General features: G+C 50.2%; 1 protein-coding gene across 3 annotated transcripts in view; it reads right to left on the reverse strand.

Annotated features, from left to right (window-relative positions):
* LOC119354896 (phospholipid-transporting ATPase 2-like) overlaps nt 1-16505 on the reverse strand; it is a 34841-nt gene extending 18336 nt beyond the window's left edge. The window contains exons 1-12 of one of the 3 annotated variants that reach the window (XM_037621664.1): nt 16206-16505; nt 15556-15730; nt 15271-15334; nt 14053-14169; nt 4859-4951; nt 4609-4783; nt 4325-4491; nt 2559-2663; nt 1678-1775; nt 1443-1585; nt 289-385; nt 84-196 (exon numbers count right to left, since the gene is read on the reverse strand). In XM_037621664.1, coding sequence (XP_037477561.1) covers nt 84-196; nt 289-385; nt 1443-1585; nt 1678-1775; nt 2559-2663; nt 4325-4491; nt 4609-4783; nt 4859-4951; nt 14053-14169; nt 15271-15334; nt 15556-15677 — 1294 coding nt within the window. In that variant the 5' untranslated portion in view covers nt 15678-15730; nt 16206-16505. Of the gene's footprint in view, nt 1-83; nt 197-288; nt 386-1442; nt 1586-1677; nt 1776-2558; nt 2664-4324; nt 4492-4608; nt 4784-4858; nt 4952-14052; nt 14170-15120; nt 15335-15555; nt 15731-15793; nt 15815-16205 lie in introns of those variants that run through there. The other 2 variants (XM_037621662.1, XM_037621663.1) reach the window with 2 other exon arrangements.
* Between the last annotated feature and the right edge of the window lie 4641 nt (nt 16506-21146).

Consider the following 21146-nt stretch of genomic DNA (forward strand, 5'->3'; position numbering starts at 1 on the left):
TTGATCAAGCAGACAAGTAACAGAAAACCTAAATAGAGTAAGAAGTTCACCATCTTAACAGACTCTATCAAGCATTTACTAACCAGCAATGCCGCTGCTGTCTTTACTTGTAAGCAACATATTCAGGTTTGATGCAGCATTGACCAAAGCTTCCTCATCTTGTGATTGTGCTTTGTATGAAATAGTGTCGTCATTGCTAAAATTATGAAAGGTATAAGGAACAATGCAAATCTCAAATAGGCATGACAATTCAGAATTGTTTTTCCTTAAAAATAGTGATTTACTTGCCTTTTGATAGGAACAACTGTGTTGCAAAGAGCCATCACCATCAGAAATTTGACTACATCCGGATCGTTACTAGAGACAGCATTTAGAAGTCTGGCATCTAATTAGAGGAGAAAATACATCTTACAGGACAAAAAAGACAGCTATAGTTTGTTTTCAGAATAATATTTTTGGCATATGAATGATAATACAATAAATGGAATGTTCAACAAACCCGTGGGAAGAATGCCCAGTATAGTTCTTAATACACACACATCAACTTGCCTACATTAAAATCGCAAAGAGAAGTCTGAAATTTAAGATTATTGATCCTAAAGATGACATAATTCAGCTCCATCATCACCCTCGAACTGTGCACATACCTTATATAGATATAAGGTGGGTATTTCACCTCTTAGTTTCTGAAATAAAGGTATTCAACTACTCTTTACAAAAAAAGGGGTATAAATTACCATTGTTGGCATATAACAATATAACACAATCTCTGCAAAGCAACCGTGACCAACTCTTTGCATCCACACGTATGTAGTGATCAAGAAACAGAAGGTTAGTAGAAGTCATGTGGTATTTAGTGTTGAAACATATGGCCCGCTGTCCTACGGTCAGTTCGAACTTTTGGGTGAACTGGTTGGTGCATCCGATTCAATATTGTACCAGAGCCAAGAGGCCTCAAGTTCTAGATGCAACTAATACAGTATTTAATAAAAATATTTGAGGTCTACATCTATCCTGCGTCTAAATACTGATGGAGCCTAGAATTGAGAGGGAGTGTTGAAATATATTGCCCTCGATCAGTTCCATCCAGTTAATTACTTAGAACTTCAAGAATAGACAACACTGGCTTTGAAGTTTGCAAGGCCCGCACACATTTTGAGGTCATCAATTTGACCAATGACATATAAGCTATTTCCCCGGTTAGACTGATGATGTCAAAATGCGTGAGGGCCTTAAATACGTTGATGGAGGGAGTACTTAGTCAACAAATGAAAATGCATGTGCTTCGCATCCAATTGCATGAAATATTTGGCAGTCAATGAAGAGCTTCAGGTACAGCTCGTACTTCATGCAAAAGAACACCATGTTTCATATCAAGCCCTACTAGATAAGCTAAAAATACGCCTGCCGGGATGGGACGAACATCGAGAACAAGTTGATACCTTTTAAAGCATCTCCAGTGTTATCTCCGTATAGAACACCACTTATGCAACATCTTTTGAAAATCATTCTATTCTCTGTCAATGTCCCAGTTTTGTCGCTTAATATATATTCAACCTGCCCAAGGTCTTCGCTAATAGCTGTGCTGAAAGAGGTACTTATATAAGCTCTAAGATATAAAGAACATAGGTCTGATGAACACCTAATTTATACAGATGAATAAACTATATCACATACTTAGCTGAGTGGGCAGGTGTATTTGTTTCCGGATCAAACATTTGATCATCACAATCAATAAACTTTGCGTATACACCTTTAGCCAAATCAAGAGTAACCTAGAAACACTAACAAAGTTAGGCAATGGAACTTTATTTAACACTAAGCAGAAGAAACCTTAATGTAGTTAGTAGTCAACTCTAATAGTGGAACACTCTACAGTTGAAAGATCAGGCAATTAAAACCACTTAGGTCATCAATGAACAAAATATGAAATGCACTAGTAAGTAGAATTAAAAAAGATAGTACCTCATAAATGAGGTTTTCCTCACAGAAAGAATCAATAAAGTTTGCAATCAAACATCTAAAGAGAATTTTTGTGTAAGCATGAACAAGCCAATGGTTACCATGATGGTGGCGGTGTAGGTTTGTTCGCTGAGAGAGAATAGTTCAATTGACAGTTTCTCTTTCAAAAAGAAAAGGAATAGTTCAATTGGTAAGAAAAATCAGACTAGCATGTACCAATGTCATGCAATCTCAATCATTCAAAATTAGAGTTGATGGCTAATTTGTTCAGGCTTAAGGTTTTGCAAACTGGGCTTCCAGGCAATGAGCAAAGCCCAGGATGCAACTAGGAAAGAAAATCCAAGGGCAGGTGCTGGGCTAAGGCCATCAACTCTATATATTCAATCAAGAATGGTGAACTAGCATTTGCACAAAAACATCTTAGTACTATTTTCTGTACACTATCATGAATGTGAAGGATCAATACAAAAAAATCCTCTTGCAAATTCTTTTACAAATAAAGTTTCAAAATCAGAGCTTTGTGCATTGCAAATTTGCAAGCTGGAGTACCTCAAACAAACAGAACAAGAAGGGAAAAAATCAACTTATAACCATACCTTTATGGAAATCGGAATCATTATTGAACACAGTAGTTCAAAGCGCAACGGGATAACCAAGAAATCATACCATGGTCTTTCAGCAGGATACATGAGATACCATAGCTGCACAAAAGGACACAAAGTAAACTAATAATCAGATCAAAGTAAAAATAGAATTTCATTCAATCCCTTGCAGATCTAGATTTAAGAGTAGGAGAAAGTCTACAATTAGCCCCTCAACTATTGGTTCAGTTTAATTTACACACGGAACTTTAAAACCATATAATTTGCACCTACCAAAACCATTTAAATTAGGTCCCAAGACCGATTTCATACGCATTTTTGGATGGTATGGCTGTCAGATCATCAGTCCTACCTGGACAGTAGGCCCTACATGTCAGAGATAAGGAAACTGTAAAAACGACTCTTTTTCTCCTTTCTCTATATTTTTCCTCCCTCCAGCCACCCAATCCCAGCCTCTGGCGAGCACTCGAGGAGAGGTTGCCTGCCTGGATTAGTGCCTAAAATGGTCTCACATAGGGTTTTGGGACCCTGGACTCTTTGGCTCTGATAGCAGGAGAGTAGCATCTGGATCTCACATGGTCTCCGCAGCTGCACGATCTAGCGCCGGATAACCGAACGCTCCTAAGGATTTCGGTGTGGATGGAGGATATGGTATTGGAGCTGGAACTGACTGTGGCTGGCTGGCCGCCACCAATAGAGAAGCATCACACACTAGGACACCTCAGTCATAGGCGAGCATGACCATGGTCCATGTCATCCTTCTCCAATTCATCACATCTGGACAAGCTTGTGTCCATAACAGTAGAAACAAAGGAGCGAAATGATCGCAGCGACATTACCGTGCCCTGACCTCCTAGACAGCTCCAACGTTGACACCCATTCATGATGAGGCAGATTCCCAGTGGTGCCAACTGCTGAGCACGACAGCTAACCAGGTCGTGAGGTTCCCGCTTCAGGCATCCTCAACATAATGGCCATGGACAACTTGGCCATGAACCTGAAGGCGAGGCGGGAGATAGAAGTAGGAAGGGAAGGAAGACAAGAGAAGACAAAGAAGAAGAGGTACAAGGGGTTGACAGGTGGGGTTAAACAGATTCTATGATGGTTTATTTCTAGTTTTCTACATGCGCCCTCCCAATGTTGGGCCCCTAGCATGTAGATTATGAATCCAAGGACTAGTCAAGACCAGTCTATCGACTAGTCTATGAGTCGCAACTCCAGGGCTGACTACACTTCAGTGTCGACTAGTCTATGAGTCGCAACTTAAGTGTCAGCTTGTCACAATTAGTCATGAGTAGTCTATGAATCTCAACATCAGAACGACTTGTCGACTTGTAAACCTAGGATGGATGTACAGCCATCTGGTTTTATTTTGCTTTTTGCCGTTGCCTTAGTTTTTTCCTTTCGCTGTAACTTTTGAGCCATCTTGGTGCCTTCACCTAATACAAAAGATACGCATTTGATGCATGTTCGGGAGATGGTTTATTTCTGTTTTAGGTGGAGATGGGACAGGTGATTTGCAAGTATTTGGCTAGGGGGGTATCTGCGCCATTATTCAGAGTAAGGTGCAAACTAAAGGGTACTGAAACTGGGGCTGCAAATTGAACTGTCGCAATAATTGCTTTGTTGCCCCGCAAACCATGTCAGTAGTTGAGGGGCCAAGTAGTTTTACCTGCAGGAAGTATAAAAACATGCATCGAATGAAAGTTCTACTGAATTTGCTACTTAAGGACACTGCTTTTGTCGGAGATAAATATCACCTTACGACCATGGCTGTCCTTCCAGATATTGCCAGCAAGACCCAGCAAAAGAACAACAGCAATTTGGAAAACAAATATTGCAACGGTGAGTTTGTCTATCATTGAATCAGCAGCGGTAAGCTTGGGCTCCGCAGTTCCTCGGCTCATTCCTGATTTGGTTTCATTGCCTGACACAAATGACATTTTGTTTGGTCAGTTAAGTGCACACCAAATGCCTCAAACATGCATCTTTGGGGTAGTAAATCAAGAACAGGCTAAACGAAGTTTGATATAGCTATCTTTACCTGTGTAAATTGCAACTCCACATGCCCATTCCGTGTACCGTAAGTAACATGACTGAAGAAGTGTATTGTTGATAGTTAAAGGACATTTCTCATTATCAATGATAGGAGGGAACAAGCGCATGTTAGCATCAAATCTTCTTATGTCATTATCTGGGTTGGGGCACTCAACTACACCCTGCTCAATCCAGAGACAGGCGATCAGAGAAGGCATGAGAAAAGGCCAAGAATGTACAATTACAGAAAGGCTCACCTTGATTTTCCCCAATTGCTCCGATGACAGGTCAGCACAAATTGAAGGGATAATTCTGGTTTTCAAATCAGTTTCACCATCTAAAGCTGCGGTCTGAGGTAAAAGTGAAAAAAATTGGCACTATCAGTACTGACAACAGCCAAAGTAAATTTCCTATTTAGATTATTGTAACAGTAGGTAACATGGTGGCTTTCAAGCTGCACAATATTTCTGTAGATCATCATAAACCAATCACAAAAGCGAAACAGATCTATTCCCAGATATAGAAGGAGAGTACAAAAGGAGCCTACTGAAATTGAGAAGACTGAGAGATGGCTCCCCTCCCTCCCCGCTCCTCCTAGCCCCCCCACCCTCCAGCCCAGCCGCCGGCGAATCCCCGCCGTCTGCCCACCCAGCACCTCCCCTTGCCATGGCGGCCCCAAGTGCTGACCCTGTCGAGCCCCGGGCGACCCTCTCCGGCGACCGCGTGTCCTCCGGCGACCGCTGGTACGATTCGGAGAGCGAGTCCTGGGCCCGCTCGTACAGCGACGTCGCACGCACACCGCCGGCTATGCCCGCGCCGCTCGCTCTCCTCGCTCCCGCACGCGCCGTCGACCAGCCTCGACTGCCCGTTGCGAGCCGCATCGGCCCCCGCTCCGAGGTGCACCGTGCCCCTGGTGGCGTCCAGGTCGATGCCGACGGCTTCCAGCAGCCGCAGCGCCGGAACCGTCGCCGCCGCCCCCGCCAAGACGACGAGCCCAACACGACTCCATGCCAACGGCGCAGCCCATCCCCGGAAGAGGTCGCCGGACTCTGCTTCCGCTGCCTCGACCCTGGTCATCGTGTTCGGGACTGCACCAACGACATTCGCTGTCGTCGATGCCTGGAATCCGGCCACGACTCGCGCTCCTGCCACCCACAGCGCCGGAGAGCCGTCCGGGCCGACCCTGACCGCGCTCGCCCTGCTGCTCGGGCGCGGACGCCCCAGGCCGCGCAGCCACCTCCGCCTCCTCCCGCCGCCTCGGCCGCTACGCCCTTGCCGCGCGCGCCGGAGCCGGTGAGGATTATCATGTCGCATTCTGTGGAGATGGAGGAGGCCGAGGAGGTCCTGTCCCGTGCAATGGTAGCCTCCATCACCGGCAACAGGCCGACCGTGTCCGCTGCCGAGGTGGCTGATGTGCTCCTGACCTCCCTCGAGCTCGAAGACGGCGATTTCACGGTACACGCTCACCACCCCGAGGATTTCCTGATCCTGTTCAGCTCGCGCACGACCATGCGCCGCCTCAATGGAGACCATTTCATCCGCGCCCCGCGGTTCAGCCTCTCTGTCCGGCCGTGGAGCAAGCTGGCGCATGCGGGCTCTGGCCAGTTCGAGTATCGCGTCGAGCTTGAGCTTCGGGGCATCCCCGCTCAGGCCTGGCATCTATCTACTACTGAGCACATCCTGGGGGAGAGCTGCTGGATCGAGCAGCTTCATCCCAACACGCGCTCCAGAGAGGACATGGCCACATTCCGGCTGGCAGGGCGCGCGCATGATCCGGCCAGCATCCGCCGCGCCGCTGTTCTTGAGATCGTGGAGCAGATTCCAGCAAGGGTACGTTCGGAAGCGCCTACCATCAGGACCCTCACCTACCCAATCTCCATCGCTCTTGCTCGGGCGGAGAGGATCGGAGCCCCTGCGCCTAGCAATCAGGGAAGCAATGGTCCTGGCGCTGGTGACGGAGATGGCACCGGAGGCGGCGCCGGAGACGGCCACGACCATGCCCGAGGCAATGGCCCGGGCCGGGCACGTCCACGCGGCCGCAAGCGCCGGCGTACGGAGGCGCCACCTGCCGGACGCGCGGACGGCATGACCGTAGACACCTTGGGCTCGCGCGCTAGGGGCCGCTCCGTGCGCGCTGATGGCCTGTCCGTCGCGCATGCATGGCCGGTGCCGCCAACCGTCGCTGCGCCGCCGTCCGTACGGGTTGGGAGATGCTCCATGGGCCCATGGCCAGGTCAGCACGGTCGGGCGGATCAGCAAGGCCCCTCCAACCCATGTCAACGTGCCAGAAAAGGAAAAGAGAAAGGATGGCAAAGGCAGGCTTTGGCCGCGGGCCAGACTGGCCCTGCCGCAGCCACTGATGGAGACGCCAGGAACGGGCAGGAGGGGACAATGGGTGGCCCCCAGATCGATGCGTCCGCGCATCCCACCAACGCAGAACCCCGCCATGTGCCCAGCATGGCACTCCCATTGGCGGCAAGCACCCCAGAAGGATCAGGAGATTCAAACACCGCCCCATCCCCCGTGGAAGATTGCGTGGATCCCGCAACTAGCTCGCAGGATCCGAGGGACCGTCAGGACCTGCCCGATCTAAGCGAGGTGCCAGACTCGCAGCCCGTGATGGCTAGTTGGTCGGGGCAAAGCGGCTGCTCGCCAGCTGCGCCACTTGACGTGGCCACGTCTGCCCCCGCGGACCGGTCCTGCGGGACCCACGAGCGCACTACTGGGAGCGCGGATGCATGCCCCGCCACGAGCGCGGTCCCCCCTGCAGAGGCAGCCAGCCCACCACCCCCGGTGATAATCATGCAAAGGCCCCAGGCCCAGCAGGCCCTGGCGAGGCCCAGCTCGGAAGTGGAAGCCCGCACGCCTGCCTCCAATGGCCGAGGCCCAATCACTCCCGCTGAGGGGCGCTTCGCTTCCCCGCCGATCACCATGAGACGATCATGGGCCCGTGCCCCCGTGTCGCAATCCTTGACGTTGGGTGAATTCCTGGCGGCTGCAACCAAGCACATCGCCGTAGCCTTGCCGACGCCCGGGAGGAGGCCGCGCAGGCCTCTGAACTTCGCCCCACGCCGCGGCCGCTCCGCGGCCAATTCATCCCCGACGGCGGCGCCCCCTACAGCCGAAAGACGCGCGCATGTCCAGATCTTGCGCACCCTGGGGATCATTGGGACGAACCAAAAGATTTCATCCGCCGAGATGCAAACCTATGAGGGCATGTTCGCAACACCCATCCCGCTCGCGGTGCTCAAGGCCATTGCTGCCCTGGTCGATCGAGAGATCCCGGAGGGTTTGACCAGCCTGCCGACCACACCGGCACGGGTCGAGGTTGCGTGTGAAACCTAGGAGTGGCGCACGGTTTCGCTCGTCGATCCAATATTCATGGATCACGGCCTCAGGATTGTAGTGTGGAATGTGCGTGGCCTTAACGCACGCGCTCGGCGCTTTGCCGCCCGCTCGTTGTTGGACACCACGGCTGCCTCCATTGTATGCCTACAGGAAACAAAGATGGAATTGCTCTGCTCGTCTGTTGTGCTCGACACCCTTGGCTCGGAATTTGATGATTACACATACCTCCCGGCGAATGGCACGCGAGGCGGCATTCTTCTGGCTTGGAAGAGCAGGGTTGTATCTATCACGCACCCTCTGTTCACCACGAACGCCCTCACCGCCACGGTGACCACGGCCACGGGCGTACCCTGGTGGCTTTCGGTCGTGTACGGACCCCAGGATGACGCGGACAAAATTGCGTTCCTGCAAGAGCTCCGGGACATCCGTGCGACTTGCCCCGGACCATGGATGCTATGCGGAGACTTCAACCTCATCCTACGTGACGAGGACAAGAGCAATGGCAACTTGAATAGGCGAATGATGGGCAGGTTTCGCCGCCTTGTCAATGATCTCGCCCTGAAAGAAATTTACCTCAATGGGCGCCGCTTTACATGGTCCAACGAGCAGTCCCCGCCTACCCTGGTGCACCTAGATCGCGTGCTCTACACCTCGGACTGGGAAGACGCACACGGCGAGTGCCATCTCCGCTGCCTTGCGTCCGTCGTCTCGGATCATTGCCCGGTGCTGTTAGACTGCGCACCCATGCCCACGGCGTACAGGCGCTTCCATTTTGAGGATTTCTGGCTCAGGCTAGATGGATTTCAGGACACGGTGGCCGCGGCCTGGGGCTCGGTTTACGACCCGGACCCCTTTCACCGCTTGATGTTGCGCCTTCAGGCCACAGCCCGTAGACTCACCAGCTGGAGTGCCAAGTCTACTGGCAGCATTCGGGACCGAATGGCCATTTCCCGCGAGCTCATATCACGGTTCGACAAGGCCCAGGAGGACCGCGCTCTATCACCGCCTGAAGACTGGCTGAGGAAGCACCTCAAGATCACATACCTTGGCCTTGCGTCCCTGGAGCGCACCATTGCCAGGCAGCGCGCGCGCATTGCCACGATCAAGGAGGGCGACGCCAATACAGGTTTCTTCCATCGGCAATGCTCTTTTCGCCAACAGAAGAATCGAGTATACAGCCTCGCAGTGGATGGGCACATACTCACAGACCAGGACACGATGGTGCGAGCTGCTTTTGAGCATTTTGACAGGATACTGGGCTCGGTTGCAGACAGGGAGCTCACGTTGGAGTTGGACCAGCTCATCGAGCCTTGCGACCTCTCCAGCTTGGATGCACCATTCACCGTGGAGGAGGTCTGGGACGCGATCAAACGCCTCCCCGCCAGCAAGGCGCTGGGACCTGACGGGTTCACCGCCGAATTCTTGCGGGCCTGCTGGACAACTGTCCGACACGACTTCATGGATGTATTCCAGCAGCTGTTCGAGATGAGAGGCCGCGGCTTCCACAAGCTGAACCAAGCCCTGATGACCCTGCTCCCCAAGCGAGCCGATGCCCAACAGCTAAGCGACTACCGGCCGACTTGCTTGATACATCTTGTGGCCAAGCTCTTCGCCAAGGTCCTCTCGTTACGCCTCGCCCCAAGGCTGGATGTTCTAGTCAGTCGGAACCAAAACGCATTCATCCAGGGCCGGAGCCTCCACAATAACTTTATCCTGGTCAAGCAATCTCTACGGATGCTACACCAGCTAGGGGCTCCCCGGATCATGCTGAAGCTCGACTTAACGCGCGCCTTCGACACCATATCATGGCCATCTCTATTTGAGGTCCTGCGACAATACGGGTTCAGAGACAAATTCATGGAGTGGCTCGCAATCCTGCTTTCGACAGCGAGCACTCGCGTCCTGCTGAATGGAGAGCCAGGCCCTCCCATATGGCATCGCGCTGGCCTGAGACAAGGCGACCCCGTGTCCCCCCAGCTCTTCGTGCTCGCCGTGGACACGCTTGGCAGGCTGATGCGCCGGGCTATGGAAGCCGGCATCCTGCGGCAGCTACATCCCAGGCGCCCCATCCCAGCGATCTCTCTCTATGCGGATGATGTGATGCTATTCTGCCACGCCACACCGGAGGATGTTGCCGCCATCAAAGGAATCCTAACCTTATTCGGCAAGGCGAGCGGGCTGCTGGTGAATTACGCCAAGAGCTCGGCCACCACCCTGCATGGCGACCCGACGGCCGATGAGGCGACCTCCCAGCTTGGATGCCCGGTAGCGCAGCTCCCCATATCTTACCTCGGCATTCCGCTGACGACACGTCGACCCACTGCCACCCAGCTGCAGCCCCTCGTCGACTCGGTGGCTGCCAGACTCCCGACTTGGAAAGCGTGGCTCATGAACAAGGCTGGGCGGCTCTCCCTGGTCAAGTCCGTTCTGTGCGCGATTCCCGTGCACCAGCTACTCGCGTTAGCCCCGCCTAAGAAAACATTGAAGCAGCTGGAGAAGATCCTGAGAGGTTTCCTGTGGGCCGGCCGCGCCATTGCCAATGGCGGACACTGCCACGTCAATTGGCGCCATGTATGCAGACCCATCGAGTACGGCGGCCTCGGGGTCCGCGACCTTGAACGCGCTGGGTTGGCACTGCGCATACGATGGATGTGGCTTGCCCGCGTGGACCCTGACCGCGCCTGGCAAGGGCTCGAATGCAATTCACTAATGAGGAGCGAGCAATGCTCTCTACATCAACCACCATGAGCATCGGCAATGGTTTGACGGCACTGTTCTGGGAGGATCGCTGGATCAACGGGCAGTCTGTCCTTGACATCGCCCCATTACTCCACCAATGCATCCCCAAGCAGCGACGAAAAGCGCGGACGGTTGCCGATGGGCTAGCCAACAACACCTGGGCGCGCGATATCTAGGGGACACTGGGGCTGCATGAGATAGGCCAATACCTGCTCCTCTGGCATGCTGTGAGCCACACCACCCTTTCTAACGAGCCGGACCGCTTACTCTGGAGGTGGACGGCCAACGGCCGCTACTCGGCGCAATCATGCTATGCGGCAAGTTTCCAGGGTTCTACACGATGCCCCTCATGGCAGCTGGTATGGAAAACCTGGGCACCACCAAGGGTGAAGTTCTTTCACTGGTTGGCAGCCCAAGATCGCTGCTGGACGGCCGAAAGACTCGCCAGGCATGGGCTGGATCATCACCCCAGGTGTCTCCATTGCGACCAGGCAGTCGAAACGCTACAGCACCTGCTCCTGGCCTGCCCTTTTGCACGCCAGACATGGCACACCATTCTCAACTGGCTCCAATTGCCAGCCCAGCCGCCTGATCAAGAGCCCAGCGTCATGGAGTGGTGGCGGCGCGCAAGGGAGGGAACACCACCGGCGCAGCGCAAAGCCCTCAAGTCTATCACTTTGCTCGTCCCATGGATGATATGGAAGCACCGGAATGCATGCGTCTTCGACAATGCTACACCATCCATCGCAACACTAGTGGATAGGATCAAAGAGGAGGCCCGATGTTGGGCAAAGGCAGGCGCCCAGGGGCTTCGGGTTGTCCTGCCCACAACCTGGGATGTACACTGACCAATTACAAAAACATGTAACGACACACCTCCTAGGAGGCCTTCCATCTTTTCAATGAAATGAAACGCAAAGGCTTTTTGCGTTTTCTCGAAAAAAAAATTGAGAAGACTATATGGTGTGCACAATAAAAGAGAGCATTCTATCACAATTTCCTTCTGCGTACCAATAAGGCAATAAATGCACACAGGTTCATCTATGCCAAGTTCTCATATACTCAAGAGTAATAAAACAAGACTGCTGCACACGATTAGCAGCCCTTCACGTGCAAAGCAGGTTCAAGTAACCAAATTCAAACACAAAAATAAATCAAATAGATACAGTTATGTTGACTTGTTTTCTTACTCTTAATATTTGTTAATGTGAAAGGAAAGATATAAAAACATGAAATTTTGCATGCTTTTGAAGAAAGGCTGAAATCTTAAATCAAACTTAAAAAAATTATCTATACTATCTATAAGTATGAGTTGTATTGAGATACTAATCACCTTTTAACAATCCATCAAACATGATCAACAGAATGAGTGGAACTTTTCTTGCAATGCCGGTAAGTTTCAGTTGTTTATATCGCAACTAGTGTTAATTAGTCCATTAATCATCACTACAAAATGACCAGATAACCTCATGTTCTGTATTTTTGTTTTGTTTTAACTGTGAAAATTAAAATTTCTCAAACACTGCCTCTGTTTCGCTATCTCCCTCCAGTTTCACCGCCTCGTACCCTTTCCTATGTTTCATCAACAACACACTTTAGCTAATTTGGACAAAATTAATAATCATCCGCAAGAATTTTGGAAGAGTTGTTTTTTCAGCCTTATATCATTCTTCAACCATCTGTCAGTGGTTAGTTCAGTTGTTACATTATATGCTGCGACGGATCTAGGCTGCACGTGCAGGATAGCGTATTGCAAGCACAGGAAAATTTTAAGCCCACATATAGAAATGATCGTAGAGTTCCATGTTAACTTGAAAACATTGATTCAAGAAGTTTCAGATAACATTGAAGAAAAAGAATCAGATAACATTCAAGAAAAAGAATCAGATAACATGCACATCTTGAGAGCAAATAAATGAATTTCATATACAAAAGTATAAAATAAAAACAAACTCGTAAGCATGACAAATGAAATTAGATAGTAATTAACTAGGAGATGATAAGTAAAATGAAGAGCCTATAAGCATATGAGTGGCTAAGGGAGATATGGCATTGTCCACAACCACTGGATGGATGATTATGAGATAGGATCAAAGATTTCGGATGGCTCAGATTAGAAGTGTCAAGACCAACTAATGCCTTTTATACTGGTTTAGCTATAGATATATGCTTGAGTTCAAGGTGTGGAATCTACTTAGATATATATTTATGATTACGAAACATTTTTTACATGGCTCCAGAGAAGTGGTTATCATTAGTTAACATATTCGGCAAGGCCCGGATTTGTAGTGGTCACAGTTCATGGCTCTGCACAAACTGTGCCCGCACAGATAAGTGGAAGAGGTGCCTGCGACAGGGTATAACGCAGGAGGGCAGAAGGTGGTGCCTGAGATGGGGTAGAACATAAGAGGCGAAGCCTGCAACGGGACAGAACACAGCAGGCAGCACTGCCATGGGGCCAAACAACAGGATGCGGCACCGGCACTGGTAAAGAACAGGAGGTGATCCGGCCACATGACAGAACAGAACGACACAAGTGGATTTCACCAGCGACGGCGACACAGCAGATCAACGGAATCTTGCAAAAAGCGATGTATTGATGGGGGCGATTTGGTATCATCAGAGTCGAGAAATGTGAGAGCAAACATTTCCATGCAATTCGAAGGATCTGAGCTTGGTACTGGGCAGGGGTTCTTCCTAGTTGTCAACCAAAATCCATGGAGGTGGGTCCCAAATGCAATTCCGATTTCATTATGATCCAAACAACAGGTATTGCTGAGAGGCACAATTCCTGGTCCCCAATACCCAGCTTAATTCCAATATCCCAGTAATTGGTCTACCTTCTAGCCAAACCAACTACTAAAAGGATTCTGAAGGTTAATTTCTTCTAGGTTAAACAACCATGCCATATAACTCCATAAATTTGTTAATTAACTCGTACTAGCAGAGTGTCTAGAAAAATAAAAATGCTCACTACTACCAGCTTGCATTTTTCACCATCAGCGGTTGTTTCCTGTTTCCAAATATTATTACTGTATAGTCACTCACTAAAATTTCTCATCGCATATTAGGAGAACTTGGTTTTATAAACTGGGAAAAGAGAATTTCGATTTCAGATTTCAGATTCCGCAAACATTAAAATGTAATAATTGGGCCATCAGTAGGGTAGCATCAGAATCAACATTCATTAGACAAATAAGAACTCCAGCATATCCTGTTGAATTGACATGTCAAGGCATTTCAGATGAATTTAATATGCACCTAAGCAAGGCCATGGCCACCCAAGTGAGTCCTATCACACATATCATGTAGCAGGAATAGCAAATAAACATATTATCTAATGTTTGTTAGTAGAACCATTTACCTCAACATAACAGATGCCTTGAGGATCAGAAGTTCCAATGAGAACGAGATCACATGGGATCTCATCATTCTCATGGAGCCACACTATATTTCCGACATGTATCTCCCTTGCTTTGATCTGAAAACACAAATTAGTATTGTACAATCAAATATTCATCAATCTAAACCCAAGTAGCCCTAAGTAGAACCATTTGAAATAGGCAGAATTGTTCTATGACAACACGAATGTGTGGTGGTTGCTGAACGTCAATCTAAAATCAACAATTCACTGAAGACTCTACAAAAAATATGGTCATTTACTATAGAAGGCCCAGTAAAATATCGTTGGTTCCAAATCTAGTGGAGATAAGATGTGTAAGATGTCAATCTTAGATCTTATTCAGTTTGATGCATCCAAATATTGAAAGAACTCCTAACAATTAGCCATCAAATCTGATAATTCGACAATCTATAATCAACTATTAAGCCTTTGCTTAAAGTATTTGACAAATAAGATTTTTCCTCGTCCCTGCTCTCTCCTAAATCTCAGAATAGTATCTGTTTTTCAAGGGACATGGAATGTTCTGTCAAATGACGATGATTATTGATTCTGAAATGTCGATTACAAAATTATCAATTGTTCAGTGTCCTCAGCAAACATCATACTTTTGCAGTGTCCCAGAGTTAATTTTTCCTAAGAAGTACAACTTCATCCATTTAGCCGAACATGAAAGATACACTGACAAGTGACAACTCCTATAATCCATTCACTCTCACTGATATCGATGATCCATAAGGCACACGTAACAATGCACTGTTAGGTCTTTACAGTACACAGGTGGGCATACAAGTTCCAGCACAAGCAATAGCAAATTACAAGTGAGTGCAGAAACTTCAAGCTTTAGGCTTTATACTTTGAAACAATTTGTGGTACCGACTGCCAAACTGAACAAATGATATCAGATTATGGCTGACAAACAGAAGTAATGATGAATGCAAATATTGACACAACATTTTAACAGGCTAAGGAGGATGTTGTTCTCTCTCCACTGAGAGAGAAATAAATGTTGGTGAAGAAAGGGGGGAAAACCTGTCTACGGATGCCATCCTTTACCACCCAGATTCTCCTTTCATTTACTTTCTTGTCGGAAAGATACCTATTGTAATCATCCCAAGCCTCTTTTGAAGCAGAAACAGTGAAGATTATGGCAAGCGGGCCCCATGTAGTTGCAGGACTTACAGGAGTAATAGTGGGCCACAACTGAAGGCAGGCGATTAGCAGAAAATACTGATTCATGAAACGCCTGAAATATTTAGAGAAGTGAACATGGAAGAAATGTAATTTAATGCAGAAATAGTGACGGAATAAATTCACTAGAAAAGGAAACAGGACGGTTTTGTCGGGTTTTTAACAAAGTGCTAAAAGATGATGGGTCTCATGTTCGTTGCAGGTCAGAGTACTATACTTGAATGGTAGAGAGTGTGCACAAATACCAAAACAGTAGAAAATAACTGAGAACCTGACCTGAATTGTTCCAATAAATTCTTAGGGAGAAAATTCCACAAGGTGTATTTGGTATTGGAAACCCGATTGTCACGGTAGGAATCCCGGCAGGACTCATCGTTGATATATACAAAACGTTGCATTTTTTAGCTAGATGTCACTTCTGTGCCATTTAATGCACTGCACATTGATCACTCTGACAGAAAGAGACAGTCAAATATGAACATAAAAAGGGATATGATAACGACAGTACAAGTACCAAATTGTAAGATATGCTTGCGTTTGAGAATGCATTTTTATGTGTTTCCTGAAATTTTAAATCCAGCTTAATTCAGGAGAAGATGAATCTTGCAAATCCTCGTGGCAGTGGCTAATCATGTATCTACGTGCTGCTTCTCGACTCTTCTTACCTAAAGAAGGCAGCACACAACTGCTAAGAAATCTAAAACATACAGCCATACATGGATGCTACTATGGAAACAAACTATGCATACACACGCACATTGGTTTGAGATTTGCTATAGAACTGCGCAGCCTCATAAAGAGCAGAAAAGGTGAAAACAAATTGCTACAGATACAGATTAGTACGCGATGCCCCAGATGCTCTTAAGAATGGAATCCTACTATCCCAATCCTGAATAATGGGTATCAAATTGACGGGATATGCTCACCACACATTGCATTCCACTTCGCGTGCCCGCGAACGTCGTCGGCTGCGGCGGCGGCGGCGGCGGGGGGTTCCCTCTTCAAACCTGCGTCCTAGCGGATCGCGGAATCTTAGGGAAGAGGAGTCAGGGGTGGCCGAGACGAGGGTTGCGGGTGCGGGTGCGGGTGGCAGGGGGTGTCGGTCGGTCAAGGAATCGGGAGCTTTGGCTCTCGGAGAAGACGCCGTTGGTGCCCTCGAGTCTCGAGACTCCGGAGTCTCTAGAGAAAGGCGGCGCCTCAAGGAAGAAAAAACGAAAGGGATGCCCTTCCGCGGTTGAGTCTCTCCGCGGTTCCGCCCCTGCGTCTACAACCGGACCCCAAAAGCCCCGGCGGGCTGCGTCCGGACACAAAAAATGTTGTCCAACTGAATGCTCTATATTTGATCCAAACATTCGAATTAACGGATAAGTACTTCTTATCACCGGTTTATATCTAGAGCAGATATGATATATACATCGCTCGTCGTTCGACTCATCGCTAGGGCGAAAGAAGTCATTATCATGCTTGAAGCAGTGGCATCGAAGAACTCATGGATTTGACAATGCTCTCTTTGGCACGTCAGGTTCATGCAATGGCGGCTACGGTCGTCGGGGAAGGTGACGGAGGCGTCCAGGCGATGCGGCGGAACGAGGCGAGGTCGAGGGTGGCGGCTGCTGATGTCGCGGACGACGGAGACGGCCAGGGCGACGACGACGGCTCCCTGGTGAGCTGCAGCTCCGGCGAGCGGCAGTCGAGCTCGGGGGCGACGGCTTCGGGGTTCCTGGGCATCGAGGGGATGTCAAAAAGGTGCGAAACGAAGAGAGGGTTCGGGTGCACAACTTGGAGGTCGAGGGGTGGCTCACCGGCGGCGATGAACTGCAGCGGCGGAGGCGAGATGCGTTTGGCGAGGGCGTGGGCGGTGGTGGGTTTTGGGGTTAGGGTTTTAGGGGTGTGAGAGAGGAGGGGCAGGGCTTTATATAGGGCATGATCGTGGGCGAGGGGGGAACGCGGGATCGCGATCCCGAGAAGATCGCGGCGGCGGGCGGTGGTTGTCGCTGTCGGTGTCAAAACCGGCGGATCTCGGATAGGGGGTCCCGAACTATGCGTCTAAGGCGGATGGTAACAGGAGGTAGGGGACACGATGTTTTACTCAGGTTCGGGCCCTCTTGATGGAGGTAAAACCCTACGTTCTGTTTGATTTATTCTTGATAATATGAGTAGTACAAGAGTTGATCTACCAGATCGGAGAGGCTAAACCCTAGAAGCTAGCCTATGGTATGATTGTATGTTATCCTACGGACTAAAACCCTCCGGTTTATATAGACACCGAAAGGGGATAGGGTTACACAAGGTCGGTTACAAAGGAGGAGATATACATATCTGTATTGGCTAGCTTGCCTTCCACGCTAAGTAGAGTCCCATCCGGACACGGGACGAAGTCTTCAATCTTGTATCTTCATAATCCAACAGTCCGGCCAAAGGATATAGTCCGGCTGTCCGGGGACCCCCTAATCTAGGACTCCCTCAGTAGCCCCTGAACCAACCTTCAATGACGATGAGTCCGGCGCGCAGTGTTGTCTTCGGCATTGCAAGGCGGGTTCCTCCTCCGAATACACCACGGAAGAATTTGAATACAAGGATAGTGTCCGACCCTGCAAAATAAGTTCCACATACCACCGTAGAGAGAATAATATTACCACAAATCTAATCTGCTGACACGTTTTGGCAGCATGACATCACGCCACGGCCCGGTAATTATTTGAACCGTTTTTCTTTAATCAGCCCCGCACATAACGCGAGGTGGTTTCTTGACACGTCTTGTCAAAGCAGAGATCGTGTTCCCCTTATTACGGAATTCTCATCAATACGGATGTGGGTAACTCAACCGCGCCATCAATTACGGCGCTTGGGGGATAAGCGGGTTTTACCAGGCTAGTGGGGCGCATAGTTTAGTCCGCCCTTATAAAGGGATAAGATCTCACCTTTTTCTACCTACGCCTTCTTCCTGCTTGCTCATCCATTCTCGCGCACTCGAACTCCAGCGCCCAAGTCCGCATCCTCCTCCTCAACTCTCTCCAAACATGTCCAGAGCGGGAGGCAAGTGGATGGCCTCCTCCGTCACGGAGGGGCACATCAAAAAGTTACGTGGAGCCGGATACTTAGCCGCGGATATCGCGCACCGGCTGCCAGCCGCGGGGCAGATCGTCCCTACCCCGGAACCTCACGAAAGGGTGGTTTTCCTCCCCCATTTCGTCCGTGGATTGGGGTTTCCCCTCCATCCACTCGTCCGCGGCCTCATGTTCTACTACGGGCTGGACTTTTATGATCTGGCCCCGAATTTCATCCTCAACATCTCGGCGTTCATCGTCGTGTGCGAGGCTTTCCTCCGCATCCGGCCCCATTTCAGCCTGTGGCTGAAGACCTTCAATATCAAGCCGAAGATGGTGGGCGGCCAACAAGCGGAATGCGGCGGAGCCATGGTGGGCAAAATGTCCAATGTTATATGGATCGAGGGCTCCTTCGTGGAGACCATAAAGGGGTGGCAATCGGGGTAGTTCTACATCACCGAGCCATGCGACACCAACTGGGTGGCGGCCCCCGAGTTTCGATCTGGAATCCCCACGTGACTCACTTCTTGGAAGGAGAAGGGCTTGTCCTGGGGTTCATCGGTGGAGCTGGACGGATTCTAGAAGTGTATCCGAAACATCATAAGCAAGAAAGTTAAGCTTGTCAACATAGTCCAGGTCATGCTCTTCCGCCGGATCCTCCCGTGTCAACAACGGGATTTCAACTTATGGGAGTTCGACTCGGCCCGGCACAAGACTCTAAGCGAGCTCTTCGACACGACGCATAAAGACGTCTAGAGGGTGCTGTTCAAGGGCGCCGAGGTCCCTCCTTCTCTTACTGAGGACCGCGGGCTAAGCGCGAAGCATTTTGCGAATCCGGTAAGTTCTGTACATCTGATAGGGTGTTTATTTCCCATAGCTTAATCATGTGCGGGGTCTGAGCTCTCATGCCTTTGACAGGATTGGGTGGAGACATCGGAGCAGATCAACTGTCCGGCCCCTCTGCCCGAAGACCCTGCGGACGCTCTCCTGACGGAGATGCGGACTCCGGCTCCTTATGAGGTGCCGGATAAGACCAAGAAAAAGGCCAAGGGAACCCGAAAGAGTTCCCGGCGCCAGGTGGTATCGGACTCATCGTCCGATAACTTCGAGACGCACTCCTCCCACGAAAACGAGGAGAAGGAAGACGAAGACTTTCCCCCTCCAGCCGAGGGAGACAAGAAGAGGAAGGCCGCCCCAACCGGGGAGGCCGAAGGGTCCAAGAAGGGAAGGACTCTCCTTCCGGACTGTTCCACCACCGCCGCCGACGGCGAAGACGAGTGGCTGCTCAGGGCCAAGCCCCTGGCGAAGTCGTAAGTATTCGGATACCAGAGTAACTCATAGCATACCTTTGCCGCACTGCCTCTCCTAACGTCGAATATGATTATGCAGTCCGCCCCAAGCCCGTATCGATGTATCATCGTCGGACGGTTCCTTGGACTCGTCGGACATGAATAGTGATACACTTCCAACCGCCACCTCTCCTTGCCCTACGGACAATGCCGAGGTACTGTCTCAGGGGACACCGAGCCGGGGGAGACTGTCGCGGAGGCGCCTCAAGGCGACCTTCCGGACTCCAGGAGCAAAGGGAGCAAGGCTCCCGGAGGCTCTAAGTTCGGCTCTCAGCCGAACACCGCGCCGGAACCTCCAGTGGTTCCGGACTCGGGCAGGCGGCCCCCTTCCAAAAGGGGCAAGACGCCCATGCCGGCGACCTCTGTCCATCCAGAGGCACCGGACAACCTGCTGGGAGCGCTTCGCGACACTTCCATCGACGAAGAGCACCGCACTATTATGAGTGCGGTGATCAAGAAGGTTCAGTCCACCAAGAGCGGACTGACTGGAGCCTGTGCCAGCCTTCTAACAGGCTTTGAGGTAAGTATTTAAAATATAGGAAAAATATTACCGCATAGACAGTAGCCCCTGATGCTCTGTTTGGTGTTCACAAAGAAAAGCTGAATAGAGGATCAAATAATATATGCATGAGTCTAATATAAGTATGTTTGTATGTGTATGCAGGCTTCGCTGCTGACCTCTGCCGCACTGACTGCGGAGGTCGCCGCACTGAAGCAGGACCTCGAGGGGTCCGAGAAAGAGCTCAGCCTTGCCAAGAGGCAGCTCGAGGAGAACAAAGGTAAGTAATACCTTGTCTATATATATAAAAGAAAATGTGGTTGCGAAATGATAGGATCATCATGAATGTGCCAGGGGCCACGACCGAAGTGGCGACCCTAAAGCAAGCATTGTCCGAGGCCGAAGACAAAGCGGCCAAGGAGCGCACCGAGCGGGAAAAGCAAGAGGCACGGGTGGGCGAGGTGCAGCAAGAGCTCCAAGCTCTCGTGACGAAGCACGAGGCGTTGGAGCTTGACTCGAAGACGCGAGAGTCTGAGCTTGTTGCGGCTCTCGAGAGCGCAAAGAATGCCAAGGCTGAAGCCCAAAAGGCCCTCCAGGAGATTGAGGCGATGAGGAAGATAGCGGCGGGTAAGGCATTCAATATGCAAAGCAAGCATGTGAAAGTAAATTATTTGTTACTTACCCGAGTCCGGAGCTCTTCAGGAGTATTCGCATATTTGCCCCGTAGCGTGTCAGATGCCGCGAAGTTTTACCAGGCCGAGGAGGGAAGCTCGACGGAGAAGCTGTTTTGGTCTCAGTATACTGGGACCGAACACCTGATGCCTATGAGCGACCAGCTGAAGCAACTGGTCGAGCTGCACAAGGTGGCCGAACAGGCCATGAGGGGCCTTATAGTCCGGATGTGGCCTGGCGACTCCCTTCCCAACAGCTACTTTGGGCTGGTGAGGCGGCTTATGGATGCCTGCCCACGGC

This window comes from Triticum dicoccoides, chromosome 2A (assembly GCF_002162155.2).
Source record: "Triticum dicoccoides isolate Atlit2015 ecotype Zavitan chromosome 2A, WEW_v2.0, whole genome shotgun sequence".
NCBI lineage: Eukaryota > Viridiplantae > Streptophyta > Magnoliopsida > Poales > Poaceae > Triticum > Triticum dicoccoides.